The sequence below is a fragment of the Amblyomma maculatum genome, chromosome 1 (genome assembly GCF_055883805.1).
Source record: "Amblyomma maculatum isolate TAMU_Amacu chromosome 1, ASM5588380v1, whole genome shotgun sequence".
NCBI lineage: Eukaryota > Metazoa > Arthropoda > Arachnida > Ixodida > Ixodidae > Amblyomma > Amblyomma maculatum.
This window is the reverse complement of record NC_139344.1, coordinates 396932347-396944805: the sequence shown is the minus strand read 5'-3', so window position 1 is coordinate 396944805 and position 12459 is coordinate 396932347. Positions and strand designations below refer to the sequence as shown.

At 44.3% G+C, this 12459-nt stretch overlaps 1 protein-coding gene across 1 annotated transcript in view; it reads right to left on the bottom strand.

Moving 5' to 3' along the window:
- LOC146208645 (protein still life, isoform SIF type 1-like) overlaps nucleotides 1-12459 on the bottom strand; it is a 191122-nt gene that overhangs the window by 21239 nt on the left and 157424 nt on the right. The window contains exon 10 of the mRNA XM_084579004.1: nucleotides 3838-3873. Coding sequence (XP_084435130.1) covers nucleotides 3838-3873 — 36 coding nt within the window. The remainder of the gene's footprint in view (nucleotides 1-3837; nucleotides 3874-12459) is intronic.

Sequence of the window (12459 nt, the reverse complement as noted above, 5' to 3'; positions counted from 1 at the left end):
AGACCATCCTCTGGTAATCTTTACTTAATCCATGCACTTATCTTCATTTAAAAATTCCGGTGAAAACGCACGGAGACAAGGGGAACAAAAATACAAGCAGAGGTGATTGCAAGCTGTGACAACTCAATAAGCAAGATACTGTTTCTGCTCCCAAGGGAGGAGTGCTCTTGGTACAAAGAGGCCACTACGCAAGAATCAAACATCGGAGTCGGTTAGCTGAAACAGCGAAGCTACTAGACTTCAGCAATGTGTTCGTGGTAAAACATATTAGTGTTAAAGAGAAACAGCTACGTGAACAAAGAGACCACGAGCTGGCGGGTCCCGCTCGCCTAACCTAATTATACTCGTCTTCGTTCAATCTATGCGAGCCACCACGGCGTTAACAAAAAAAAAAAAAAAAAAAAAAAAAAAACGAAATAAGGGGTTAGAAATTGTCCTTTCGCAGGCAAGCTTCAAAAAGCACTCCGCAGCGCCCTCTTTTCTGATTCCCACTCCGCATATACCTGAGTCCGGAGGGGGCAGCTAATCGAGTTGCACCAGGCGCACTTGTCGAGGCCGACGCTTTTCCGACAAGGCTGGCGAAAACGTGTGCAGTTGGGTCTGCGCATTTGCGCCGGGGTTGTGCGCAGCGGTGAGATTGGGTTCACTCGGCCATTTTTATGCCATATTCGACCCTCACTCCTGCGGGTACCCAACGGTTGTACGATGAGCATATGAGTAGAGGTTTTGCCTTAGCTCGACGCTAAACCCATTTGAAGTTAATTGTTTATCAGATTTGGCATCATTCACCCCACTTATGTAAAAAAAAAAAAGGGGGGGGGGGGGGGATATGGGCTTTCTAAACCGATCTGAGGATGATTTCGGTGCATCGAGGAAGAGGTGGGACGACCAAAGAACATTTTCTTGGGATTACTCCCTAGAAACAGCCGAATACCAGGTTAGGGAAAACCTTGTACCGATTAGAAAACCGGTGGGTACCCCGAATCATTTGATGCTAATCCCGCACCTCCATTACACAGAATGTCCAAGCTAACTTTAGCCAAGGGTTACAAAAATGGAACATCTGAGGTAGGCCAGAGAAACCACTTCTGTACAGTTACCAATCATTTGGCGCACCACAGGCAGTTTTTTATTTTGCAATGAAGTAATTGACAATCACAATTATTTTTCTAATTCAACGAGCATTCACTTTAGACAATAAATGGATTTGCAAAGTTGGAGAGCACCTTCTAAAGCCCCCATTCCATTTGTTTCCGATAAAGAAAGCCTCACGTGTGTAGTTTTTCCAAACACTAATGAAAGCCCACAAAATAAAATAAAAAAATATTACGCGACTAACGCTTTTGTGACTAAAGGCAATGCTTAGTGAATCAGAAAAATAATTTTAATCCCTAATTAGCTAATTGCAAAATAAAACTTTTCTGTGGTGCGCCAAATGGCTGGCAGCTATATATCTCTAATATTTTTATTTTAACTCTTGGCTAAAGTTAGCTAGCACACCCGGTGTACGGGACGGAAGTTCTACCATAATTCAAATGTGCCATTTGTGTCGATATACCTGGCTACAAGTGATCGAAGAACGACTTCATAGTGACGCTTCCGTGTTATGAAGGAGGAAGGAGGGGATGAAGAGTGACAAATGGCTATGCTCGGTACTTGCTTGGGCCAATCACGGCATATAAATAGAAAACAATGGATCGAGCGATCCAATAGCGAGACATTTTTCAAAGCACTTGTGTTTTTATTTTAGGCACACGGTTAGCCAGCGCAAACTCCAGTTTCAAGTAAACAGCGCTTATTTACGCGGCAGTGTTTGTATGTGTGAAGATGGAAGAAAACTAAAACACGGAAGATGAGGGGTAGAAGTGTTCTTTTCGATAGGTATGCCTGGGTTAGTGCACGCAGGTTTTTATAACAACTCCTTAGGGTTGGTTTAAAGAAGCCTGCACTCCAGCGAAGAGCACCGGCATAAATTAGCTTCACACCAAGCGCCTGTTTGATATTTTCTTCAATTACAGATCACTCACTTTTCGGATAGCTTAAGAGGGGCACAAAGCAGGCAACAGAGATATTTTGTTGCCCGAAGAGTTGACCTCGCGCCCTACTTTCCGACTGTAAATGTCATAGTACTACGCTGCCGTGATCCCGTTGCGAGCCAGCCCTGAACAACGTTTCGACATGAGAGGACGCACGTTAGCACACTGCACATGTGTTCGGCCAAAAATGTGTACCAACTAGAATGCGTGCGGAAAAACGCGAATATCCAATTCAGCGTTAGCAGCGACAAAAAAAGGAAAATGGAAGAACTGGTTGGAATTAAAATTTTGGAAATAGCGCTTCGAAGAGCAGTGAAATCTGTATGTGAACAAATTTTCAGATCTCAAATCTAAACTGCGAATTGCTGCCTAAGATATGGCTCGAGGCATATCTATAGGCAGCAAATCGCAGTAACTTCGCCACTCACGACGCTCTATCTTCACTTCTAATATCCACTATGTAAAGTCGCTTTGTGTTATGACCCATGCAGCAATCGGGACTTTGAGTGCTAAGTTGTCTAATATAATGCCGAATGCTAAGCCAGGCGAGGACGGTCCGTTTATTTTGCAACGCAGTTTACTTTGGGTGAAAGGGTATAAATCAATGTACTCTGTTACTTGTAGTTTACGATTACGCCATCTCCAGGACACTTCAGTTAGATATCTTTCTTCTGTAGAAACACTGTTAATAATTATATAATAAGAAAATAAAGAACATGCTTCAGGCACGATCCCATCATCACTGAAGATGCGAAATTAGTCCCACTGAAATGCTCCTGGATGTGTTATCATAACAATAACAATAATCTCGCGGAAACATCCGCACATCTAGGATCATTTCATTTATACGCACTGATGCTTCAAATAACCCCATTGGTAAACCCTGATATCACGAATACTCCCAGTAAACCTGACCCAACGTTACTAGTGCCATGCCCGACACACGAGCAGTGGGAGGCGGCCCTGACCAGAGACAACCTGGACCAGCAAGCCTGGATTATCCAGCTAGTCCGCAAGTCAGCTGCTGCCAGCGGAGCCCTGGACTAGGGGCACCGACCACCCAGCTCCTACAAATTTTTACTGATTATTATGCTCATTAAAAGTTCTCTCTCTCTCTCTCTCTCTCTCTCTCTCTCTCTCTCTCTCTCTCTCTCTCTCTCTCTCTCTCTCTCTCTCTCTCTCTCTCTCTCTCTCTCTCTCTCTCTCTCTCTCTCTCTCTCTCTCCCAGTGAAGGACACCGTACCAGAGGTTTCAGAAAAAATGACTAACTTGATTATTACGTCGCTACTGTGACCCTGTTGCACGGTGCTTTCATATTGCCTCACCACGAATGTGAGCTTCGAACTTTCGCACTTGTATAAACGTCCCGTACAAACGATGTGCATTTCTAATCACAAGCAAAACGAACCTCCCTTTGAGGTCAACATAGACTGCCAGCGCACGACTTTTTAAAATTCCCTAATCATATGCTGTCTAGCGTGTGTGCTTCAACGCCATTTAGGCGCATCAAAGTGCTCCGCCTCCCACTAGTACACACAACGGACGCTGACACAGGTCACAAGAAAAGCCCTATTCGTACAAGACGAGAGACATGTGCAATGAGGCAGGAATGCTATACCAGTGAGGACGAAAAAAAGAAATAACAGGGCTGATGGTGATGGAACCGATGCAAAAATGAGGGAAAAAAAAAAACGGCAAAAGCGCGCGTGCCGCGCACCAAAAAAAAAGGAGCATGAAAAGAGGAATGCCCAGAGCCGCCGCCGCAGAGCGTATATAGAGCTTAGCCAAAGACATCACGCACCTTTCTCCATGTTCTCCCTGTTTCGGTAGGCGGGAGCTATGCGAGACAGAAAGACACGCAATTAGTGTCCCGAACGAAGGGTGAAGCTTTCTGCCAACGACCGCCTCTGCGGATGTGAACTGCACGCTCCCTCATCCCTCTGAGCCATTTGCAAATTCACTAGAGCTCCTCGTCCGACAGCCGTGACCTGACCTCCTGTGTGTACACACAACAGTGGGAGGACAGCGCGTGCAGAATCTCTGCTATATCCAACGTACCCCACCTCCTCTCAGTTTTCCTGCCACCGAAGGAATCGCAACTCAGGAGAAAACCGGGCACAAAATAAACAATAAAACAACGCTCCAACTTTGCAACGTTTCGATCCAAAGAAAAGAAAAAAGAAGGTAGGTCAGAGTAGCAACGGGCTGTCGCTCGAGCTTCACCGGTATTTAAAAAAAAAAAAAAGAAAAACAAAAAACGAGAATACAAAATTCAGCCAAGAAAAGGCAATCGACGAGGAGCTTCCAGGGAGACAAAAAGACACCAAAAAAGCACCAAAAAAGCACCAAAAAAAACAACGCACTGCAAGGCGCTGGAATGCATGTTGCTGCTACAACGATACGTTTGTAATGTCTCGGCGAAGAGACGAGGGGATGGGAGTGGTGCGTTAGGGAGGCCGTCATGGCAGCCGAGGCATGTGGGCGTGAAGCGGCGGCGTGGCGTGCACCGGTAATAACGAACGCTAATAATGCCCTTTCCCAGCCAAGCAAGCTCAGCTACAAGCATGCTAGAGGTAATCGAGGGAGGAAGGAGACGGGGAGGGTGAGAAGAGGTGGACGCTGAGAGCATTGTAGCGCGGGCCATCTGAGTTGCACTTATTCGCTCCTAACGCGTTGACGACACGGCAAGAAAAAAAAACAAAGAAAAAAAAAGGAAAAAAAGTTGAGAAGGAAGAAGGAGAAAAAGACAGAGAAAATGTCCTGGAGAAGCCCGAGCATGTAAAGAGCGCATCCATAATTTTACAGACCTTCCTGACTCGTTAGAACTTTTTGGTTTTCTCATAGCCTAATTACCTTTAATTCCAGCTGCCTATTTATTTCATCAGCTATATACGATGCTGTCATGGAGGCCATGCTCATGCTACAAATTAGCATCACAGGAGAACGAAAAAAAGAAAGAGCAGTGCCGGTCAGAACCCTGTTTCTCACTGATAACATTTGCGCATAGTTCGTAAAGTGAGAAGAGGCGGCAAGCACTGATCAATACGCATTTCCGTTTCACGGTTTAAGCGCAGAGCTCTTTTGGAATTAGATGCCGGTTTAGGTCTTCATAATAAAGTCATTCACTCGTGACTGCTCAAGTTCTGGCTCCCCGGGAAGCACTTCTCTTCTTATTGTCATTACCAAGCGTGTATAAATGTGAGTCGTAGAGTAAGGCAGCGATGTATACGTCGACATCGAGTTCCAATTCATAGTAAAAAGTTGCGAAAAAAAAAGTGACAGTCAGTAAAAAAAAAAAAGAGAAAGAAAGAAAGCAGTGTGTCCACATGCAGCTAAGTGGATTCTTCGTCCAGCCATCTTGTTTAAACTGTCATTCTGCGATGCGCCATATATACGCGTCACGGCGGAGGATAGCAAAATTGTACTTAACTTCAATTGTTGCACGCAAGCAGCTTACAGAAAAAGAATGGTAATTTCCGTTCCTTTCTGCTGTGTCAAGCGCAGGAAACATATCAGTGCGAAATGGGAGCAGACAACAAAACAAACATGAAAGTAAAAAATGTCGCCTGATAACAATTTTGATGCTACTTAAATCCCTCTCAAAGGCTCTCTAAAGCGCGCCACTGACTCTGCTGCCAGCATTTATTTCATCGTGGTTCCGAGCCATTACAATTGACGATAAAATTATCGCAGATCTGCTTTAAAGAAGCCTATGCAGCGTGCACCAAACGATGCATAAGATACTACTGTATCCCGTGGGAAACTGCGTTTACCTGCACGAAATGGAAAAAAAGAATACTAGAGGGGGAGATAGACGATAAAAACCAGTATGTATGTTTTTCCTGCTTATGAATTCATCTTCAGTACAACTACACTGCATGGCATAGGGCATTTAAATTTATTTACGGTAATGTGAAGCAGTTGCGAATTCCGTCTGCCCTTTTTCTTTTTGTTTTTTTCTTCCTGTAGAAGGCCGTGTCCGCACGGTAAAAGCTTAAATAATTTGCATACAAGTGGGTGGCTCAGTCGAATGAAATAACCAGCCCTTCAGATGAAATAAAAAACACCCGACTCTTCTCAAGATATACATAGCAATATAGAAGCTCCCTAGCTCGCCGAAGTCAAGGACATCGGGTGCTATAAGTTTTCAGGGAACAGTCGTGAAAAAAAAAAAAAAAAAAAAAAAGAAAACGACAGCGAAAGAAAGATACTCTGCGAAGTAGCGTGAAAAAGTGTCACTGGACTGTTTCCTTGATTCGCGCTTTACTTGAATCCGGAAGCAGTGAAGCTAGCGATCCCGAAAGCGACGCGCCAACAAGCGCAGCTCACCGCAGTGCCAACGGGAGACGCCCGCATCGACACAGGCAGTAACGAGAGCAACAGCAAGCGAATGAGGACGACGAAGGATATGGCTGTCTCGAAGAAGACGGCCCACACTCACGCACGCCAAACATCTCTTATCGCATCCAATCACTTCTGAGGACGCGGGGAAAACCGGTGATACACACTCAGAGCCGCGAGTGGTGTACAGATTCGCGCACGCACGCACGCACAAGCCGGCCCAGCCCCCTTCTAGAGCGAGCGAGCAGGAGAGAAGAAAGAGCGGCATCGTCTTACGCCTGGACGGCGCGAGGCCTTCGCGTATCCGTCGCTGCAGCAGCGACCGACCACTTGTCCGTCGTTCTCCCTTCCGCACCCACAACTAAGACCTCCAACGCCCTCCCGCGCCCAACCCCGCCCCAACCTCACGTACCGATCTTCCCCGCCCTAGAGCGGCCGATCTTCCTTTTTTTTTTTTTTTTTTTTTGCTCATCCACACGTCTTCTCGCTGTTAGCGACCACGCGAACGAAATACGCGACCAGTATAGGATGAAGAGCAAAGAAGCGCCGCTAAAAGAAACAGAACACACGAGCAAAATACAAGATTGGCAAAAAAAAAAAAAGTAAAGAGAGGCGCACTTCATGGCAGGCGAAAGGTAGGGCAGAAAGAAATTATCGACAAAGCGGCAATCGCGCGGATATCTTCGATTCCTCGACCCAGCTCTTCCTCTAAGGGTGATATCTACTTTCTTTCTCCGAGGAGCGCTCAAGGAGAACTGCCGCTGTAGATCATCTGCCCGGGCGGCACTATTTTTTCCCCATCTCTCTACCGCGTTTGTGCGTATATATCCTTTTCATTTCCTTCTTACTTATCGCTCTGTCTCTTACACTCGAGGAGTCGTGTTCGTTTAGAGATTGCCCTCTTCCTCCCTTTGAGTCGCCTGCTCTTGCAACCTCGGTTTATTTCGGGACTAAATTGAGGACCTCCCAGATGAACAGCGATGCGAAGTTCGATTAGCAAACACTCGGACATCCAACTTTAGAGGACTAAAACAAGTTCGACTCGGTTATCACCGAAAGGAACAAAACAAAAAGAAAACGCCACCTAGTCTGCAAATTATCGATTAAAGTTCCCTCCGTTTCTCACGAATTATGCAAAAACCACAGCCTGTATACGCCTCATCCGACGATGCACTATCAGACACGGCTGTACGCAAGAAGCCGGGAATATGGCTGAAGCTGCACAATCATTGAAGGTGTCGGTGGTCGAGAAGAGATAGGATTCGCTGTAAGAACGTAACTTTTCATGCGAGTAAAAAAACAAACGGTACTATGTCATTTCAAATAGATCTTTCGGTTAAAATCTGGTGCTAGGCCCCGCCGCGTAGGTCTCTATGATTAAGGCGCTCGATTGCTGCTCTATATATGGAGGCGATCTCGATCCCGGCAGCGGCAGCCACATTTCGATGGAGATGAAACGCAAGACACTCGTGTACAATGAGGTGTCAGTGCACATTAAAAAACAAAAAAAAACCCAGATGGTCGAAATTTCTGGTGCCTTCCACTAAGGCATCGCTCATAGCCTTAGCCGCTTTGGGACGTTCATTACCATAAACGAATTGAAAAATATGGTGCTGAAGTAAAGGTGTCGCCATCAGGACTCTACAGAGAATCAAAATCTGGCACCTTTAGTGCAGAATAGTCTAATGGCCGTAGCAGGCTTCCTGCAGCCTGATTACGATATATCGAACTCGAGCCAAGAGATCGTTAGTATGAAATTTCGAGGCCAGGTCACGTCGTGGTGATTTCACGTGCACCTGTTTTACCTTCCATAAATTATTTTCTTCCTCTCAAATTCAATAAATTCGAAACCTTATTCCAAAGAAGCCCTATCGCTAAAATTGATGTTGGGAATCAATCCATCTTTCACCGAAGTTTTAGAGAGAAGAAACATTGATGGCACGCAAAAAAAAAAAAAAGAAAGACGAAATCAGGTTTCTTAAGAGAACTTTTCATGCGTAGCGTAACAGTAATCGGCGCATGTTCAGAAAATGAAAGCTCAAGAAACAAACAAAAAAGCAACAATAAACGGAATGTTTGAAAATGAAGAGAATGGACAACGTTCTGACTTCTGTTAATTGTTTTTTTTTTGCCGTTTTTTTTTACACAATTTTTGCTCCAGTGCTATCAGTAATGCATTATGCTCGATAGGCCTTTAAATTCGCACAAGACAGCACAGTCACGAGGTTCAGAGGATAGGGCACTCGCCTGCCGAGCCCGACAACTCCATTTTGATCCCGACCGCGGCAGGAGTTTTCTGATGGGTTCAAAACGCAAGGTGCCGGCGTAGATATTTACGCACGATAAAGAACTCTGACCGGAGTAAACTATTCCGGAGCCCTCACCACGGCATTGCTCGGTTGGTTTGTGGGGTTTAACGTCCCAAAACGACACAGGCTATGAGAGACGCCGTAGTGGAGGACTCCGGAAATTTGGACCACCTGGAGTTCTTTAACGTGCACTGACACCGCAAAGCACACGGGCGCCTTGCTTTTCGCCTCCATCGAAAAGCGGCCGCCGAGGCCGGGATTCGATCCCGCATCCTTGGGAACATCAGTCGACCACGGCATTCCTCGTAGCCCGCATTGCTTTGAGCGGAATATTCCATCTACTGTCTACCAGTTATCGCACGGCAAATTGATGTAATTAAGTAAATAACTGAGCTCAATAAAAGAAAAGCTTTCACATCCCTCTTCATGACAATAACGAAAAAAGTCGATTTCTAGAGTATTCACAAAAAAATCGCCTCTATGTAACGTCCTTTTTACGTCCAACTGCTCTCAGGTTTCGGTGTAAGCGCGGGACAGGTGTAAATGCCGTACGAAGCCTGCATCCGTGACGGCCTTTCTTATTCATCGCATCACCATCCTTTCTGCGAGGCGGAAATGCGACAACCGCTTCCCCGAAAGGCAGCCTAAAAAATATGACGTTACGGCCCATCTCTAATAGCCGCAGTTGCGCCAATACAAATGACTGCCGACAGGGACAGTGGCAGAGGTTTCCGCGAAGCTGAACAGGTTGATTGTTTTTCGCGGGCAAGTGCGCATTGCTCCCCCCCCCCCCCCCCTCTCTCTCTCTCTTTCTCCACCATGAAACGGGACTCTTCCATTAACCTCATTCGCTATAAGCCGATACATGGCGAGGCCGGCGCAACGCCAAAGCGATTCATTGTCCCAGTCCGGAGACAAAAGAGGACACGGTCCCCTCTGGCTTCTTCTGGGCGCGCCTCATCGACCATAGTTCTTGCCCTTCCTTCGGCTCGTGTGGGTACTGCACTGTCTGGGAGGGAAAATCAATCGGCCCGCCGCCATCCCCCGTAGCTGGAATAAGCAAAATTGCTCCGCGATTTGAAAGGCAGAGATTTGGGGAACGCGAAGCTCATGTACTGGCATAGTGGCAGGGAAGGTGACAGGAAGGGGAGTACAAAGTGAGAAGAAACCGGCGCAGAAAAGAAGGAGGCTACTAGAAATGCCGTGGCGAGCGAACTCAATTGAAAGGATGGCTCTGTGCTCCTAAATAAAGGCTCGTTTTCTGGCATCAAAACCTTGTGTTCTCGCCTTCTCTGTCTCTGAATAACTCTATAAAGCGCGATTCTGAAGTAACTTGTTGTAGTTCCTCTTATTAGAGGGACGGAGGAGGGAGAGGAGTGGGGGATGAATGAGCATCACACTGCATTTGTTGTATTATGTCCAACACTCGATGGTTACAGCTTGTCTTAATAATGGTGCGCATGCTACCCAACTTGCTGTAAAAGATGGCAGCACCAGGCTCATGCCAGGTTTTTGTTAGTTTGTTTGCCTTCCTTAAAGCCAAGACAGGTGGAACAAAGTAATTTCGAAACGACTTACTGCAAGCCATTTGAATATACGTGCTCGCACATATCTACCGTTTTCCCGTTATGTACAGTCGAATGCAAGAGTACAGCAACTTCGCGACAGTGTGGATTGATCTGCACGGCGTATCACACGGTAAAAAAATAATATGCATTTAGGTATCTGGTCAAGTAAGATGAGTAATAATTTCTATTTTGTTTCAGCTTTAGAATACATAAAGCCGCTCTCTTGTGCTACTAGTTTTGGCATGATGCCTCATGACGTCTCCCATCGAAAATGACGCCGGACGTTGTCACAAGCTGCATGAACATCGACGAAATCAGTATCATAAAAAAATAAAAGCTTTCACTAACCCGGGCCAAACACACATTAGCTATGGCGCCCCTACTCCTCAATTTGTTCGCGTGTAAGAAAATCATAATAATTATTATTACCATAAATTCCCAGTCATAAACTCGTATATATTTTCTACATTATTTTTTTCTTCTTTAACTTGTTAAAAACGGTCATCAAAGGTAGCTTTTTCTTTTCAGTTCTGTAAAGGGTGCTTTGCCGCTGACTTTAGTGTCGAAGGTGAAGCCATCCTTCAAAGTTAGCCTATTGAGCAGTATTTATTTATTTTATTTATTTTATTTATTTCACATACTTTCCAGGCCCGAAGGCATTACAGAAAGGAGTGGCAGCTTGACGAAGAAATGGTGCAGAAATAAGTAATGCATTCGAAAGACGGCAGAAAATATAGTTTGCTTGAACATTTCAATGTCCATGATGGCGGTGATGGCAGGAGGAAGGTTGTTCCAATTGGCGCTAGACTTGAAGATGAAAGATTCACTGTACATCTTAGTTCTGCAGAATGGCACGCCAACTTTGAAGCTATGATCGCAACGGGATGAAATGTATGATGAGCGAGAAAAAAGATTTTATGGAAAAGACACAAAGGGAAACATTTGCGGCGAAAACAAAGTTCTGGTAAGATAAGAGTGATTTTCATGAAAGTTATTCTCTAAAATGACCTACTAATGGCTTATAATGACCAGCATGTTTACTTGTAATGGCTGCAACTGATTATAAATGACTAATATTACTTAGTAATAGTAGTAATGACTTCAATGACTTATAGAGAGCATGTCTAACGGCAACTTGTAATGGCCACAACTGATTAGAAATGACTAAATTCTTTAGTAATGAGTAGTAATAACTAAAATGACTACCAGTGACATGTAATGACCATTATATTTTTTGTGTAGCAATGAGTTTTCCGTCTTAACAGTGTATTCAAGCCTCAAGAAGAATGAATTGGCAGTTTTCCGGCGCGAAAGAGTAGTAGTTAGGTTTTTTTTAAAGGCGAAAATTTTTCTAGGTTCTTGGTGCGTCGGCAGAAATTGACCGCTGGACGCGTCATCAGGAAACGTCCGCCGTATGAAGACAGAACAGAAACTGATTAAAGAAGGAAAAACTATTGATAGTGAGTTAATGAGTATTAGAGCTTTTAATAGAGATTGTTAGAGGTTATAATAACTAATAATGGATACTAATTACTTGTAATGACCCATATGTGTAAAGATGACTTGTAATGACTAAAATTGATTAGAAATGACTAAATGTACTTAGCAATGAGTAGTAATGACTAAAATGACCTCCTAATGACTTATGATGACCAGTATGTCTAACGGCAACTTGTAATGGCTACAACTGATTAGGAATGACTAAAGTGTTTAGTAATGAGCAGGAATACCTAAAATGACTACTAATGACATGCAATGACCAATATGTCTAACGACGACTTGTAACGACTGCATTGATTAGAAATTACTAAAATGCGTAGCAGTGAGTAGTAATGACTAAAATGACTACTAATTACTTGTAATTACCAATATGTCTAACAACTACTTGTAGCGACAATTGATTAGAAATGACTAAAATGCTTAGTAATAACTAGTAATGACTAAAATGCCTACTAATGACTTCTACTACTACTACTATTACTACTATTAGGCGTTTACAGTTCACCTCTTAAAAGATATTTTAAGAACCCCGTAATTTTTTTTTACCAGGATTTGCAAAATTTTGTGTGAAGTGTCGTGATGGTTTGGAATATCAACATCGACAAGTCAAGTAAGCATCCAATAATCGAGGAATCATCTTCAAGTTCGAGGATGTACATTACACTCTAACATTATGAAAATGAATCTGCTTAAAAATGGCGAAAG